We start from the raw sequence: 16,603 nt of genomic DNA on the forward strand, positions 1-16,603 counted from the left end.
AAAACAAATAAAAATAAAAATAAAAAAACAAGGGAGAACAGCTCTAGTGAGTGGGCAGCTTGCACTCAGCTGCTGGGAGAATGAAGCTGCCACTCAGCTGGCCCAGGCTGCCCCTACACCTCAAACCTTTTCCTTCTCCTTAGCAGCAGCCATGATGTGTGCTGAGCAGGCAAAGCCACCCTCCCCTCTGAGGGCTTTGTGTCACAAAGTCCAGCGTCTGGGGTTTCCCTTCCCGAGGCTTCGTTTTATCTCAGTTTCTCCTGGGCGCAGCGTGGAGGTGGGTGCCGGCCACAGGGTCTCCCACACACCAGTCAGAACCCTGCCCCTGTGCTTTCTGGTCATCTCTGCTTCTGTCACATCCTTTTTTTCTCTATACCAATTTTAAATGAAATTCCAGGGAAATAAATTGAAACAGACATTGGGCTTTTGAGCCAGATGTCAGAAGGCAGTGGCCTCCACTTTGTATCACTGGGATGCAGTGAATAGACCTCAGGGTGTAGGTGAGAGCGGTTGGGTGTTACATAATGGGGAGGCATCAGGGCTGAGGATATTTTATTCTCCAGGCTGTGGTGCAGCTTTTGAGGGTGCTTTGCAAAGCATAAGGATGGCCTTGTTAGGCCACACACTCCAGGAGAAGCGATGAAGGAAGAGGAGGAGAAGACCCTGGTTAGTGGAGCAGACCAGACTCCACCCCCTCACCTTGGGGATGTAACCCTGTCCCTTGCAGGTGAAAAGCCAAGGCTTCGGAGACTCAGCTCCCCTCTGCCCCTACCTGTCGCCTGGTCAGGCCCCAGAGGCCCCCTTCCCCAGCTCCTGTATGCGCTGCTACTAGGGCCCTGCTGCCCGAGCCTCGATAGACACGGTGAGCCGCAGAGAACCGCAGCTCGACCTCAGGTCCCACTCCTGACTAGCATTGTACTGCAGTCCCAGGGAGCCCTGCCGAGGAGAGAGCTGGACATTCAGCCAGCGACACTGGGCCTGGTCACAGGCGAGCACCACGGTACCCTCGGGGTTGCTGTAGGTGCACTGGCTCCGGGCTGCCCTTTCCTGCACAGCCAGATCCCAGCTGCCCCCTGCCTTGCTTTCGTCCAGCCACGTGACCTGGAAGCCCAAGCGGTCCCGGGTGATGGGACACACCAGCTGCTTCTCATTCAAGGCGGGCACCACCTGGCCTTTGAGGTAGGCAGGGCCGGCGCAGTAGGTCTGGATGTTCAGGAGCCGATCGGTGTACTGCTGCAGCCAGTTGAAGAGATAGGCCAGGTGGCAGTCACACTGCCAGGGGTTACCGTGCAGGGCCAGGTTGAACAGGTTGTAATTGGTGTCGAAGATGCCCTCCGGAAGTGTGGTCAGCTGGTTCTTGGAGAGGCTGAGCAGCTCCAGCTTGGACAGGTTCTGGAAGAGGGCTGGGTGCAGCGCCGTAAGGTTGTTGCTGCCCAGGTAGAGTTTGACCAACTCCTCCAGGTCTCTGAAGATGCCAGCTGGGAGGTGGGTAATGGCATTGTATGAGAGCATGAGGGAATGCAGGTTGGACAGGTGGGCAAAGGCTCCCTCGGCGACAGTCTCCAGCTGGTTATGGGTCAGAGACAGGCCAACCAGGCATGGGGTGTGGGCAAAGAGGCCGGCAGGCAGGACCCGAAGCATGTTCCACTGCAAGCTCAGAAAGGTCAGATTACCCAGGGAGGCAAAGATGGAGAGCGGCAGGTGCGTGATGGCGTTGCGTTGCAGCCACAGCCTCTCCAGGCAGAAGAGCTGGGAGAACACCTGAGGGGGCAGCTCCGAGATGTTGTTGCTGTCCAGGAAGAGCTCCTGCAGGCTGCCCAGTTTGCCAAACACACCCTGGGGGAGACCAGAGAGCGCGTTGTTGCTCAGCTTCAGGGTCTGCAGGCTGGTGAGTGGGTGGAACAGCTCCTCCGGGAGCTGGGCCAGGAGGTTCTGGGCCAGGTTGAGTGTCTTCAGATGGGTCAGAGGCTGGAAGAGCCTCCTGGGCAGGGCCTGGAGCTGGTTCCCCTGCAGGTGGAGGGACTCCAGGGCAGCCAGGTGCTGGAAAAGACCCTCGGGCAGAGCCTCCAGCATGTTGAAGTTGAGGGTGAGCTTGCCCAGCGAGGTCAGGTTGGAGAAGATGTTGGTGCTGAGGTTCAAGAAGCTACTGCCTGTGACCTCCAGGTCCTCCAGCCTGGGCAGCCCCCCAAAGGCATCCGGCCTAAACTGGCAGAGCTGAGTGTTGAGGAAGACCACCTTGGTCAAGTTGGGGTTGCTGCCAAAGGCTCTGGTTTCCAACGTGGTGAACGAGGTCTCCACAAAGATGATGTTTTTCGCATATGGTGGGATGTCCAGCGGGACGGTGGCCAGCTCCTCATCTGAGCAGAACACCTCCTGGACGAAGCAGTCACAACCCACGGGACAGGGCTGGGCAGGCCTGGCCAGGAGCAGGAGGGAGGTCCAGAGCAGCCAGGCTCCAGGCAGCATCTTCTAGATTCGAGGCGGGAGAGAGAACAGGAAGAGAAACTTGATCATCACACAGCATGGCACAGTGACCAGGGCACAGTGACCAGAGCACTGGACAGCGAGCTCCAACATGCGGCAGGACCAAGACCCAGGGCTTTGGGGCTTTCTGTGTTCTTCTCAGACTGGGGAAAGAAGTGGAAAGGAGACAAAAAGGCATGGAAGAGAGACACAAAAGGAGACCATAGGCATTGTGGAATTTTTAAAGATAATATATAGGATATGGACAGATGATTCCTGAGTTGGAAGCTCCTAGACCGTAACTCTTCCTGAGTTTCCAAATCTCAGCATACGTCAGAGCCAAATGATGCAGAGATCCTGGCACCTGCTCTTTGCACAGTTGGTGGAGGGGAAGTGCAGCCACAGAGATGAGATGGCTCCTCAAAACTGCTGCCGAAATGCCCTCCTCCTGCCCACCACTGCCCACTCCTCCACGGCGGGGCCCGAGGAGCTTTCCAACGTCATGTGGACAGAAGGACCCCAGACCTGGGGATTCTACAGAACAGTAGATTTCTTTAAAATTCTCTAAAATTCTTTAGATTTTCTTTACTGTTTTTTAAAAAATTAAAAAACAGTAGATTTTCTAGCATGTACTCACAGGTCACAAATTGATGATGCACCTTACAAATATGTTTTATTTATTTCTCAGTGACATTGTTCATATATGAATCAGTAGCCAACATGTAAAAATTGGAAAACGTCACAATAAAGGTCTAGGTTTCAGAGTGATCTGGAGACAGTGGGCCCGCATTGCCACATAGCAAGACCAGCTGGGGCATCGTGGCCCCTGCCTTGTTAGAGGGTGTGTGCCCTCCAGGACGCCACTGTTCCCATGCAGAGCACTTATTCACATGGCTTGCAGTGGTCCTAATTCCATGAGTTCAAATCTTAGGTCCATTGCTTTCTAGCTACGTGACCTTGGGCTTATTGCTTAATCCATCTGTACTTCAGTTTCCTTATCTGTACAATGGAGATTAGAATAGTCCCTACCACATAAGGGTAATTGTTAGGGATTAAGTGCGTATATTTAGGTAACAGTTTTACATCAGGATCTGGCATAGAGTGAGTAATTAATCAACCACATTAACCATTGTTAAAGGTTGCAAACTACCTCATTACAGAAAAGGTTATTTGAACACCAAAAAAATAAATAAATAAAAACAAAATGCTCTTTAGACGGAATACACTTGAATTTACCAAAAATTTAAAAAAGAAAGAAGCTCTTTCACAACATAATCCTAATTTTTCTTAATTAACTTCTTCTCAGTAAAAGGGGTCCGCGAATCGGGTTCTGCAGTTGCAGAATCTGGGTCCCTAGCGCTCCTCGCTGGCTGTCTCTCTGCTGCCCTCTGCTGGTGCCTCCTCCACCTGGAGATTCCGCTTCTGGCTGAAGGTCTCCCATTAAACTCATGGGTTTAGGACTCAGTGCTTATTAGGGGAGCCCCCTTGACTCTCCCGCTCAGTCACTCAGTGACTCTCAGTCCTTCCAGGAATGTTCTGCCTCATCACTAGAGAAGGGACAACTTCTCCCTGAGAAAATGCGCACCTTCCTTTAGGCTGCACTAAGGCATGCATAGCTAAGTGAGCTTGGGGAGGCGGTAAGGAAAATCTCTACCAGTAATAACCGCTGGCCTGGGATTAGAATCTGACTCCTGCGGCCAGGCGCAGTGGCTCACGCCTGTAATCCCAGCACTTTGAAAGGCCAAGGCAGGTGGATCATGAGGTCAGGAGTTCAAGATTAGCCTGGCCAAGATGGTGAAACCCCGTCTCTACTAAAAACTACAAAAATTAGCCAGGTGCGGTGGTGCACATCTGTAATCCCAGCTACTCAGGAGGCTGAGGCAGGAGAATCGCTTGAACCCAGGCGGCAGAGGTTGCAGTAAGCCAAGATCGTGCCACTGCACTCCAGCCTGGGCGACAAGAGTGAGACGTCCATCTCCAAAATAAATAAATTAATTAAAATAAAATAAATAGAATCTGACTCCTGCAATCACCTCTTCCAGGAAAAGGAAAATGTCCCTGCCACTTAGGACATGTGAGGGGAAGGAACAAGCCTCAGGCAAGCGTTTGCCTCCTGGCTCTGTGTCCCTAGACCCCAGCTACAGAGTTAGCATGAGACTAGGAACAGACAGAAAGCAGTGGGCCTGGCTGAAGAGGCGTGGGGTAGCCACTGTCCCCCAACACACACCACACACACACACAGCTGCCACTAGCACCTGGCCTGCCCCTGAGGCACCTACACAAAACCCCTAGGGGTCCTGCAAGAAGCCGCCCCTGACCCTAGGAAGGAGGACCTGGAGGTACGTGTCTCCACCCTAACACTCAGCACAGGTGCCGAAATAATGGGTTTCCATGGCAGTCTTTTCTGTGTACTCGTCTCTCTATGCCCAGAGCAGCAGTGACTTCCTTTGGGCTCAGGCAGGTTTTGTTGAATGGAGCTCTCCAAGGCTGGGAAGAGCAGCTTGGGAGGCAGAGCCGCACCCCCTGGGATGGGCAAACCCAGAACGAATGACCCCCAGCCAGGCTGCCAGAGCTGCCTCGATTCCTCCAGAGAGCAAGAGGGGAGCAGTTTTGTTTAATTTTATTATTTTTTGAGACAGAACTTCACTGTGTTATCCAAGCTGGAGTGCAGTGGCACAATCATAGCTCACTGCAGCCTCGATCTCTCGGGTGTAAGTGATCCTCCTGCCTCAGCCTCCAGAGTGGCTGGGACTATAGGCATACACCACTGTGCCCGGCAAATTCTTATTTTTACCATGCCATAATATGATCATTATGCCAGTCCCTCTTCCTTGCTAGCCCCATTGGTCATTGTTTCTCAAAGGCTATTTCCAGAAAGTACTCCCCTGGAATGATGGACCAGACAACGCTGGGGCCTGCGGGTCCCGAGACCAGCTGGCCTCCTCCCAGGGAGAGTGAGGCAAGGCCCCGGGGTCTTCACAGCAGGGCTTGGCTTGTGGAGCCCAGATCTCCTGGTTTTGTTCATCCCTCCTGCCAGGAAAACAGGGCCAAAGCTGGAGTTGCACCATGGAACGCTTGAGCCCGCTGGGGTGAGGATACCTCTCTGAGGAGCGAGCTGAGCTGCTCCCTGGCTTCCCCGGGTCTGCGCCTCTAACTTTTCATCCGTTGTCATTTGGAAATAATGTGCTTTACACATTTCCAACAAAGGAAGGAGCTCTAGGATTCAAGCCTTGAATCAAAGCCATGGCACTCGTGGCACAGAAAGTCTAGTGCAGGCAAATCAGCTAAGGCTCGGGAGACGCAGGCAGAGGGAGAGCTATCTCCCTGATGTGGGGGTTTGGCTGAGGGGTTAGTTCCCACCTGCCAGTTCCCAAAGCTCCCGCACATACATCTTGATCCTCAGCGCAAACCTAGAAGTGCCCAGGGCAGGCAGACTGGGGCTCCCGGAGCTACAGTGACTGGCCCAAGGGAACACAACACAGAAGCGAGGGGCCAGGGCCAGTCCTGACAGCCCGGGCTCTGCAGGGAAGATGGACCCGGGGAGGCAGCCCACGGAGGCCGGGGTCCTGGGTACCCAGAGCGTGGTTTAAAATGGGGGCACAGCCTCCAGAAGGACATGTGCCCTTGGCACCCCTTGTGGGTGGTATCACTGGGGGAGAAGGGCCAGAACACGGCCCTCTAAAGTTCAGGGCAAGACCCCTCTGGCCTGGGTCTACTGGGGCAGGGAGCAGGGAGGCAGGGATGGTTCTCACAGTGAGGGCGCAGAACACTGACAATTTCCAGACGGTCCACTCCCAGCCCGAGCCCCATCCTCACCTCACTCTGGAGTGGCTACAAGTCAGACAGCCTGGGTTCAAATCCTAACTCCCCTCCAGCTTAGCTCTGTGGCTTTGACTGCATTGCTTAACCTCTCTGTGTTTTGCTTTCCTCCTCTTCAAAACAGTGAGCACACTACTACCTTCCTGGTGAGGATGTTATGAGGATGGAATGAGAAAACGCATGGAAAGCTCTAAGCTCAGGGCCTGGCGCATGGCAAGTGCATGGCAACATTAGTGACCCTGATCTTCAGAGCAGTGCAGCCCCAGCTCTGTGCTGAAGCAGTCACGGGTTAGCTAGGGAGAAACCCATGAGATCATCCAACCACCCCACTGTGAGCCAATGAGACGCCTCTCCACAGCACTCCTTCTAGCTCTTTCCTCCAGCCAAGGGAAAGAGCTAGAAGGTTTAGGGGAGCAGAGATTCTGAGGGCTCTGACTGGGGGCTCTGGCCTTGGCCCCTTCTCCAGCCTGGCCTCAAGAAAGCAGGTCACTGGGGAGCTCTGGAGACGGACGCGCCCCTCCCTGGGAACTGGGGAGGCTGGCCCCCAGGGCCACAGCGGGTGGCAGCCAGAGGCTTTCTGCTCCTCATCTGGGAATAAGACCATCAAATGCCCACAAAAATGTTCCACACTTTCGGCAAGCCAAGGAAGTCTGGCTTTTTAAATGGGTTTTTTTTTTTTTTTTTTTTTTTTGAGGGATAGGGAGGGTTTGGCTGGGTGCAAATGAGCTCCTTCCTCTCCTTAAATTGCTTATGGGAGGGTACGTTTCTGTGCATGCCTCAAGCCAGTCTGTCATCCACCACAGAGCTAAGCCTCACTTCTTCCAGAGGGTGATGGGACCTAGAATGGGGCCTAGAACCCTGGCCCCAGACACCCAGGGACTGCCACCTGACGCTGGCTCCATGGATGTCTGCCTCACCAACGGGCCTGGATTTGGCCATTTGGGCTCCAGCTCAGCTGGAAGCATAAAGAGGGGCTTCTGAGACTCATCCAGAGTCCCTGGCTGCTCCCCAAGCCTGGTCCCCTCTCTTCTCAATCCAGCAACGTAAGTCCAGTGGCTGAGATGGTCAGGTTTGCACTAGGTCCCAGCCTCTGCTCCTGCCTTGGCCAGCCCACCCCATCCTCTGCCCAGTTCAGCCCACCCCACCCTCTGCCCAGTTAAGCCCACACCATCCACTGCCCAGTTCAGCCCACCCCATCCTCTGCCCAGTTCAGCCCACCCCACCCGCTGCCCAGTTCAGCCCACCCCCCCTGCCCAGTTCAGCCCACCCCATCCTCTGCCCAGTTCAGCCCACCCCATCCTCTGCCCAGTTCAGCACCCCCGATCCGCTGCCCGGTTCAGCACCCCCCATCTGCTGCCCAGTTCAGCCCACCCCATCTGCTGCCCAGTTCAGCCCACCCCATCCTCTGCCCAGTTCAGCCCACCCCACCCGCTGCCCAGTTCAGCCCACCCCCCTCTGCCCAGTTCAGCCCACCCCATCCTCTGCCCAGTTCAGCCCACCCCACCCGCTGCCCAGTTCAGCCCACCCCCCTCTGCCCAGTTCAGCCCACCCCACCCGCTGCCCAGTTCAGCCCACCCCATCCTCTGCCCAGTTCAGCCCACCCCATCCGCTGCCCAGTTCAGCCCACCCCATCCTCTGCCCAGTTGTGTCCCAGGGAGTGAAGCCACCTCTCAGAGTCCCAGCGTCTGCGTCTGTAAACCAAGAACGACCAGGATAACAATAATCATCATAATACCTCAGTCCCGGCATGGTTAGGGCTATTGTGACTCTCAAATGAGAGAACAGGCATTGGGCCACAGCAAGAAAATAGAAACAACCTAAATGTCCAACATGAGGGATTGGTTACATGAATCATGCTACTCGGATATAATGGAAACCCTCTCTGCTATGTTTAAAATTATATTACAGGCTGGGTTCAGTGGCTCATGCCTGTCATCCCAGCACTTTGGGTGGCAGAGGCAGGAGGATTGCTTGAGGCCAGGAGTTTGAAATCAGCCTGGGCAACATGGTAACATCTCATCTCTTCAAAAAATTATAAAAATTAGCCAAGCATAGTGGTGCATGCTTGTAGTCTCAACTACTCGAGAGGCTGAGGTGGGAGGACGGCTTGAGACTGGGAGGTCGAGGCTGCAGTGAGTGGGTGATTGCTCTACTGCACTCCAGCGTGAGAAAGGGGAGACCTTGTCTCAAAAAAATAGAATAAAAGATAAAATTTTGAACAAAAAGAAAATTTACTATAGATGTGTATTTACGGACAAGATGTTTGCAATATCTTAAGTGAAATATATGAAGTCTCAGAATGCTGCTTTTCCATTTTTAAGGTGTATTTGTACACAGAAAACATAATAGAAGCTTATGCACAAAATATTTGTGGTGGGGTCTGGCACTGTGGCTCACACCTGTAATCCCAGCACTTTGGGAGGCTGAGGCGGGAGCATCACCTGAGATCAGGAGTTCAAGACCAGCCTGGCCAACATGATGAAACCCCGTCTCTACCAAAAATACAAAAATTAGCTGGGCGTGGTGGCATGTGCCTGTAATCCCAGCTACTCGGGAGGCTGAGGCAGGAGAATCACTAGAACCCGGGAGGCGGAGGTTGCAGTGAGCCGAGATCGCACTATTGCACTCCAGCCTGGGCAACAAGAGAGAAACTCCGTCTCAAAAGAAAAAATTTTGTGGTCATTACCTCTGAAAAATCGAATGGTGGATGATTTTAATTTTTTCCTTCTGCTTAAAAATATATGTTCCACATTTTTAAGTAAGAAACATATCACTTTTGCAGTAAGGTTGAAACCTATTTTATTCTAAATATTGAGATAAACACGTAAAATGCACAGCACAGTTCCACACACACAGTAGGGGCTTACTTGACTCTTTCCTTCCTGGCAGTGATGTTGCAAAGGCCTGAGGGAGCTTGTCTATCCGCCGTGTTAGCTTCTGGAAGAGAAGACAGCTGACAGGTTGAACTAAGAGGCCGTTGTGAACTGGGCACTATGCGACCCTCCCAATTTATACCCACCCTCCCAGGCCAGTGCAAGTCACACTTCCCCCATGAAGCCTTCCTTGACTACCCTCTTCTTTTTTTTTTTTTTTTTTTTGAGACGGAGTTTCACTCTTGTTTCCCAGGCTGGAGTGCAGTGACGCCATCTCCGCTCACTGCAACCTCTGCCTCCCGGGTTCAAGCGATTCTCCTGCCTCAGCCTCCCAAGTAGTTGGGATTACAGGTGCCTGCTACCACATTTGTATTTTTAGTAGAGATGGGGTTTCACTATGTTGGCCAGGCTGGTCTCGAACTCCTGACCTCAGGTGATCCGCCCGCCTCGGCCTCCCAAAGTGCTGGGATTACAGGCGTGAGCCACCGCGCCCGGCCCTTTCTTGGGTCCTCGGATCCCTCTTGTACTGTGTTGAATGTTTGGGCTCTTCCGCTCTGTTTTCTAGTCAGTTGCACCCACCCGACTGAGCCCGTGGTACTGCAGTCTTGCTGTGGTGTCTCTGCAAGCAGCTCTGCACCCCAGCACCTGGCTCGGGGCCGGGCACTGAGAAGGCAGTCAGGCCCTGTGTGCTGAATTGAAGGAATGTGTTTGTGGCTTTCAGTGACTTCGCATCTCAGGCCTTACTCTCATCCTGCTTAGTAGCAGGGGAAAGCACTTTAGCTCTGCCAGTGCCCCCAGCTGGGATCGGATTCTGACGCCATCACCTACTAGCCGCGTGGGCTTGGGCAAATCACTCCAACTCTCTAAGCCTCAGGTTTTCCAGACTTAATTATCACCTCTGCCCTCAGAGTTCAAATTAGCACTCCATTGGATGATAAATAGGCTAAATAAGATAGTAAATAGAAAGCCCTTAACACAGCGCCTGCCACATACTGAATGTTCAATAAAAGGTGGCTCCCTGCAGGTTTATTTCACCACAAACTTTATTATATGAGCCAGCACGCTTCTGGGAAGGAAACCAGGAGCTAGTCATCCTTGGGCCTGAGCTGGGTGCTGCGGCGTGCGCTTGTAATCCCAGCTACTCAGCAGGCTGAGAGGGAGGATCGCTTGACGCCAGGAGTTCAAGACCAGCCTGAGCAACATAACAAGACCCCATCTCAAAAAACAACAATAATTATATTAATAAATAATTAATAATATTTAGTATTAATATAGTATTAATAAGTAATTAGTAATACTATTTATTATTATTATTCCAAGATGACAAGTATAAACTAGGCAGAACCAGGCCAACCTGGACATCTGGTCACCCTGCTTATCCTCTACTCACTACAAGCCTTGTAGGCCGGGACTGGCAGATCTTCATCTCACAACCCCCCCGCCCCACCTTCCTCCTGCCTCTTCCCAGCAGCGCCCTAGCTGAGCACCTCGAGGACTTCTCCTCCCGGGGCAGGGGACCCCCAGAACCGCAGCCTGCCTGGAGCTGCGGAATGCTCTGAAACGGGGGAGATCGCAAGTTCCCGTTCCTGCCCCCACGTCCCTGCAGACCCTGGAGCCCTTGAGCGACCCCGGAGCCTACCGTGAGGGCCGAGCGGGTGGCGCCGGGCTGCCCTGTCTTCCTCAGGAGCAGAGAGGAGTCTGCTGTGGCCTGTGGTCAGCTCAATCCAGCCCCAGCGCTGATCAAAGTTCCAGGCAGTGGTTCCTCCCCTCACGTGGCCCCAGCGTCCCAGAATGTCACCAGGGTCACAGGACGGGAGAGGGCCTTGGCGAGGCCTCTGAAGATTACAAAATGACCCTGAACTCCTCCCATGTACAGAGCCCTGCCGGGGCCAAAATCCCGCCGAGGTTGCAGGGTTGGCACCTTCAGGACCCCGAGGACACTCACAAAGCTCTAGAGATTCCCGCAGGCGGCTGGGTTGGTGAGGACTGGGATGGGGTCCACGCTCACACCCATACCTGTGAGCAGAGGCAGAGGGACTGGGAGCCTGCCTTCAGCCTCAGGCCCCTGCTGGGCTCTCAGCGTCCGGAGGCATTTCAAGAGGGCTGTGGATTTGTTGTTTTGTCTTGTTGTGTTTGTTTGTTTAATGAATGAACTTTCTAAACCCTTCCTGAATTAGAAGGGGGAAAAGCTATAGGGAGATGAATTGGGGCCCAATATGGAGAGGAGCGCTCACACACTCAGGGCTGGCCGAGGACGAAAGATGCTGCTTTGGAAGGGAGGGATTTTCCCATCTCCGGAGGTGTGGAACCAGGGCTGCAAGACACACGGAGTGTGTGTGTGCTGAGTGCGTGCGTCTGGGGGTGTGTGTGTAAGTGGATGTAAATGTGAGTGGCTGTAGGGGGTGTGTGGTGAGTGCATGTGTGGGGGTGTGTTGTGTGTGTGTTGTGTAAGTGGGTGTATGTGTGAGTGGGTGTGTGTGTGCGTGGGTAGGGTGTGTGTGGTGAGTGCGTGTGTGGGTGCGTGTGTGGGTGTATGTGTGAGTGGGTGTGTGTGCACGTGGGTAGGGTGTGTGTGGTGAGTGAATGTGTGGGGGTGCGTGTGTGGGTGTATGTGTGAGTGGGTGTAGGGGTGTGTGTGGTGAGTGCATGTGTGGGGGTGTGTGAGTGGGTGTGTGTGTGCGTGGGTAGGGGTGTGTGTGTGGTGAGTGCGTGTGAGGGGGTGTGTGTGGGTGTATGTGTGAATGGGTGTAGGGGTGTGTATGGTGAGTGCATGTGTGGGGGTGTGGTATGTAAAGAGGGTGTATATGTGAGTGGGTGTGTGTATGTGAGTGTAGGAGTGTGTGTGGTGAGTGCACATGTGTGGTGTGTGTGTAAGTGGGTGTATGTGTGAGTGGGTGTAGAGGTGTGTGTGGTGAGTGCGTAAGTGGGTGTATGTGAGAGTGGGTGTGTAAGTGGGTGTAGGGGAGTGTTTGGTGAGTGCGTGCATGTGGGTGTGGGGGGTGTGTGTGTAAATGGGTATATGTGTGAATGGGTGTAGGGGTGTGTGGTGAGTGCATGTGTGTAGGTGTGCGGTGTGTGTAAGTGGGTGTATGTGTGAGTGGGTGTAAGTGGGTGTAGGGGTGTGTGTGGTATGAGTGGGTGTGTATATGCATGAGTATGTCTCGTGTGTGTAGTATGAGAGTGTGTAAGAAAATGTGTGGTAAGTGGGTGTGGGTGTGCAGTGAGTGGGTGTGTGGGTGTATGTGTGTGGTGAGTGGGTGTGTGTGCAGTGTGTGGGTGTGTGGTGTGTGTAGTGAATGGGTGGGTGTGTGTGTGCAATAGGTGAGTGTGAGTGTGTTGGGGTATGTGTGTGTGGTGTGTGGTGAGTGGGTGTGTGTGAGTGTGCACTGAGTGAGTGTGAGTGTGAGGATGTATGTGGGTGTGTGGTGAGAGCGTAGGAGTGGGTGTGTGGAGGCGAGCAGGGTGAAGGGGTGACCGGGACGAGCAATCTAAGATCGTTTCAATGCCAGGAGTCTACCATTTAAAGTAGACTGATGGCTTTTTCACTCATTGCATGGTATTGATTTTTATCTACGCTTTTTATGAGTGCAAATTAATGTTTCTTTTGCTCGTGAGCTGATTGCATCAGCCAAACTGTAAAGGTCTAATGGAGTGTGGCAAGGAAGTGTGTTTCAGTGGCGATATGCCACAAATGCACTCTGGCAGAGGAGAGCAGGAGCCTCTGGGATGGAGAAAGGCGGTGAACAAAGTGTGCCCAGCTCCCCCTCAGCGGCCCCCAGGCTGGCAAGGGCGGGACAGTGGCTGGGAAAAATGGCTTGCGTGGGGGCACTCACAAGCAGGTCTGGGAAGAGCCTGGCACTGCCCTGTACTCAAGGTTTTCAAGCCATCCACACTCACCTCCAGCAACACCGTTTGTTCATTGGTCAACGTGGCCTGGTGAACAAGAGAAATTTGGCATTGGACAGATCTAGGTTTGAATTCTGACTCTTCAACTAACTAGTCAGTCCTTAGACAAGTGATTTAATCTCTACAAGTCTCTGCATTCTCGTCTGTGGAATGGGTGTGGCAGAAGGCCTGGGGAGGTAGGAGACAGAGAGAGTGTGTGTGTAGGGTGAAACATCTGTGGAAGGGGACTTGCATTAAAAATTCCAAGGATCAGCCAAGCGAGGTGGCTCACGCCTGTAATCCCAGCACTTTGGGAGGCCGAGGTGGGTGGAACATGAGATCAGGAGATCGAGACCATCCTGGCCAATATGGTGAAACCTCATCTCTACTAAAAATACAAAAATTAGCTGGGTGTGGTGGCATGCGCCTGTAGTCCCAGCAACTAGGGAGGCTGAGGCAGGAGACTCGCTTGAACCCGGGAGATGGAGGTTGCAGTGAGCCGAGATCGTGCCACTGCACTCCAGCCTGGGTGACAGAATAAGACTTTGCCTCAAACAAACAAACAAAAAAATTTCAAGGATCTTCTGAAAGGGAAGGGATGGAGATTCTAACTCCTTTCCCCATTATCCAAAATTCCAGAAAGCTGTTTGAGTGTACTAAGGTTCAGTGGCTAGGGAAGGGCAACAAGGCCCTGCCCCGCTCATGGGAGGGGTCCAGCCCTATAATATGATGAACATGACTGACCCCTGTCGGGCTTAATCTCCTGGGACAGGCTTACACCTGGCAGAAGGGATCTAAGACACTAGAAGAGTCCAGGTAAATATGATTGGAAGCCCTTTTCCTGCGTATAATCATGGGATAAAGGGACAGGGACAGCAGATCACCCCTCTCTTAACTGTTGGACCTGCACCAGCAGCTGTGGCACCCCCAGAACCCAGAGGCCTGAGGGAGTTCTGGAGACACCTGGACACTTGGAGGGAGTCACCTTCCTTCAGACAGTGTTGCCTGAGAGCCTGGGACTTCCTGAGCCTGGTGCTAAGTACTTATAGGAGTCCAGAGGTGTGTAAGATAGTCCTGCCGCCTGCCTGCATGCATGTGTGTGTGTGCATACACACGTGTGCTTTGAACAAATGCTGATGGAACGTCGGTGGCTTCCTGGTGGCATAAAAGAACCAGCCTGGGAGCCTGAAGGCCTGGGTTGCAGGGCTGGCTCAGCCACTGGCTTACTGGTGACTATTGGACATTCATTTCCTGTTTTGAGCTCCTTTTCCTCATCTGTAAAATGGATTGAACTTATCCTTCAGGTCTTTTCCAGCCACGGTGGCCTATAGATACCATTTGTTATTTTCTTTTGGGTCCCCACTTCTTTTCTTTTCTTTTTTTTTTTTTTTGAGATGGAGTCTCGCTCTGTTGCCCAGGCTGGAGGGCAGTGGCACAACCTTGGCTCACTGCAACCTCTGCCTCCTGGGTTCAAGAGATTCTCCTGCCTCAGCTTCCCGAGTAGCTGGGATTACAGGCACACACCACCATGCCTAGCTAATTTTTGTACTTTTAGTAGAGATGGGTTTTTGCCATGTTGGCCAGGCTGGTCTTGAACTCCTGAGCTCAGGTGATCCACCCACCTCGGCCTCTCAACGTGCTGGAATTACAGGTGTGGGCCACCGCACCCGGCCTCCCACTCACTTTCCAAAGGCCTATTCTCAGCCCAGAATCTGCTTTCTGTAAGGATCTGTCCAGTTCAACCTTGCACAAACATAGAAAAGCAGAATCCACAGGTGTGAGACCATCTACCCAAGACTTCCATAGAGAGCACACACAGCCCATGTATGCATGTATATTATTTATTGTTGATTCTGTACACCAAGTGGATTACAAGCAGCATCCAGCAGAAGACAGACCCCCCAACCCTGCCCACCAGGGCTCACACTCTACAAAACCCTGAGGGCCTAGAAATCTGTAAATGCATCGCCAAGCACTGGGGCTGATTTGCAGTAATTCTCTAAGCAAGGCAAACATGATCTAGCTTTGAAGGCAGCGTGAAGGCAGCGGGTTGGTGAGAACAATCTCTCCTTAAGAGAAGAAGAAACCTGGGGCGGAAGGAGTTTTCCCCGGAAGTGGCTTGCCAGCCCACCCTCTCTGAACCACAGCCATGGCTTCCTTCCCAAGGCCACTACTGCCTTCCCAACAATGCAGATTCCGTTCTGACTGTGGGATCTGGGGGCTGAATCTTTGAGTGGTTTATAGCTAAAAGCTAGGATACATCTAACATCTGTCGACCAACTCTGGGTCCCAAGTTATCTCTAGCTGTCTGCTCTCTGCAAACTTCCTGAGTTTGGAAGTTCTTTCCCAATAGCTCTACATCAGCATCTGAAAGGTTGTGGAAATTGTGTCCATGAAAAGTTCTAAGTAGAACTCTTGTATCTCTAAATTCTAAGGAGGAAGAACAATATACATACGGCCCAATTCCCATGAGAGGGACAAGCTATTCTATTCTTTAAGGGATGGATGAGTTTATTTTTTCCTGTGGTTACAAAGCTTTTGATCTATATGGTACCAAGTGAGGTTCTGATGACCAAGACTAAGGAGAGCAACAGGGGAATGGCTTCCATTTCCTTTGGTTTAATGACGAAAGCCCAAGACAAGCCGTGAGCTCTTGTACAAAGTTTGAAGAGATAAATAAAACTCCCAGCCTATTGAACACCATGCAGAAGAGCAAGTGCCTCTGTACCCCATCACAAGTGGGTAGAGGCGGCACTCCTACCGCAGGGGTGCTGAGGGCTAGAGAGAGAATCCACGTCCAGTGCTTGAAGAGTATCTGTGCACAGTAAGCACTTTTTAAAAATAGTGGTTCTAATTGGCTTTTGTTGTTTCTTCTCCAACACTGACTCCCAGCTCCCACTCCAGATGGGCGTGGGACTGTCAAGGAGCTGTAAACAGAGAGGAAAACGGCACTGAACTCTGTACCCCACTCCAGCTTTCTGGGGGACCAGCCGGCTCATTCCAGCCCTGAGAATTGAGCAAACGCATCATCCTGTTGGAAAGGAGACTCCACTCAGCTTTTCTAGTAGCTCCTCAGCCAGACAACATGGTGCAGAGTGGGAAAAGAAAATGGCTCCATCCAACCACTCTGATGGGAGAAAGGAAGAGGCAAGAGGTTCACATAAAGGGGCCCTCACCCCTCACCTAGGGTGCTCCTGGGTGGCGTCATCTGAGGACAGTGGCCCTCAGGTCAGCCTCTGGCTGGAGAGGAAGGTGCTCCAATGTCATGGCTGCTGCCAGGAATACCTAGGGGTTCTAGGTTAAGATTGGCAGGGCCCACCGGATGCACAAAGACATCTGGAGGCCATTCACAGGAGCACCCGACGGGTCTGTGGGCAAACCCATGCTTCCTGTCTGGAGGGGTACGGGCCGGGATGCCCCTGTTGGCACCAGGCACAGCAGGCCACCATCAGCGGGTGATGCTCATGGGCCATGCTCTGGGCTCACTTCCTGTTGGCTCTGGCAAGCCTTGGTGCATGTCCTCCAGGTGCCACCAATAGTTTGGAAATGCCTTGGAGACCCTG

General features: G+C 52.8%; 1 protein-coding gene across 3 annotated transcripts; it reads right to left on the reverse strand.

Moving 5' to 3' along the window:
- Positions 1–535: 535 nt before the first annotated feature.
- On the reverse strand, positions 536–10,930 carry CPN2 (carboxypeptidase N subunit 2). 3 transcript variants are annotated; one of them, XM_009447044.5, is made up of 3 exons: positions 10,795–10,930; positions 9,150–9,219; positions 536–2,469 (listed from the first exon to the last, which is right to left on the reverse strand). In XM_009447044.5, the coding sequence occupies exon 3, from the start codon at positions 2,464–2,466 to the stop codon at positions 829–831; it is 1,638 nt and encodes a 545-aa protein (XP_009445319.1). In that variant the 5' UTR covers positions 2,467–2,469; positions 9,150–9,219; positions 10,795–10,930; the 3' UTR covers positions 536–828. The 3 variants fall into 3 exon arrangements, with proteins under 3 accessions (XP_009445319.1, XP_009445320.1, XP_001162714.1); XM_009447045.5 differs by lacking the exon at positions 9,150–9,219 and having other exon boundaries at positions 536–2,466; XM_001162714.6 differs by lacking the exon at positions 9,150–9,219 and having other exon boundaries at positions 10,795–10,929.
- Between the last annotated feature and the right edge of the window lie 5,673 nt (positions 10,931–16,603).

Source organism: Pan troglodytes, chromosome 2, assembly GCF_028858775.2.
Source record: "Pan troglodytes isolate AG18354 chromosome 2, NHGRI_mPanTro3-v2.0_pri, whole genome shotgun sequence".
In the NCBI taxonomy this organism is placed as follows: domain Eukaryota; kingdom Metazoa; phylum Chordata; class Mammalia; order Primates; family Hominidae; genus Pan; species Pan troglodytes.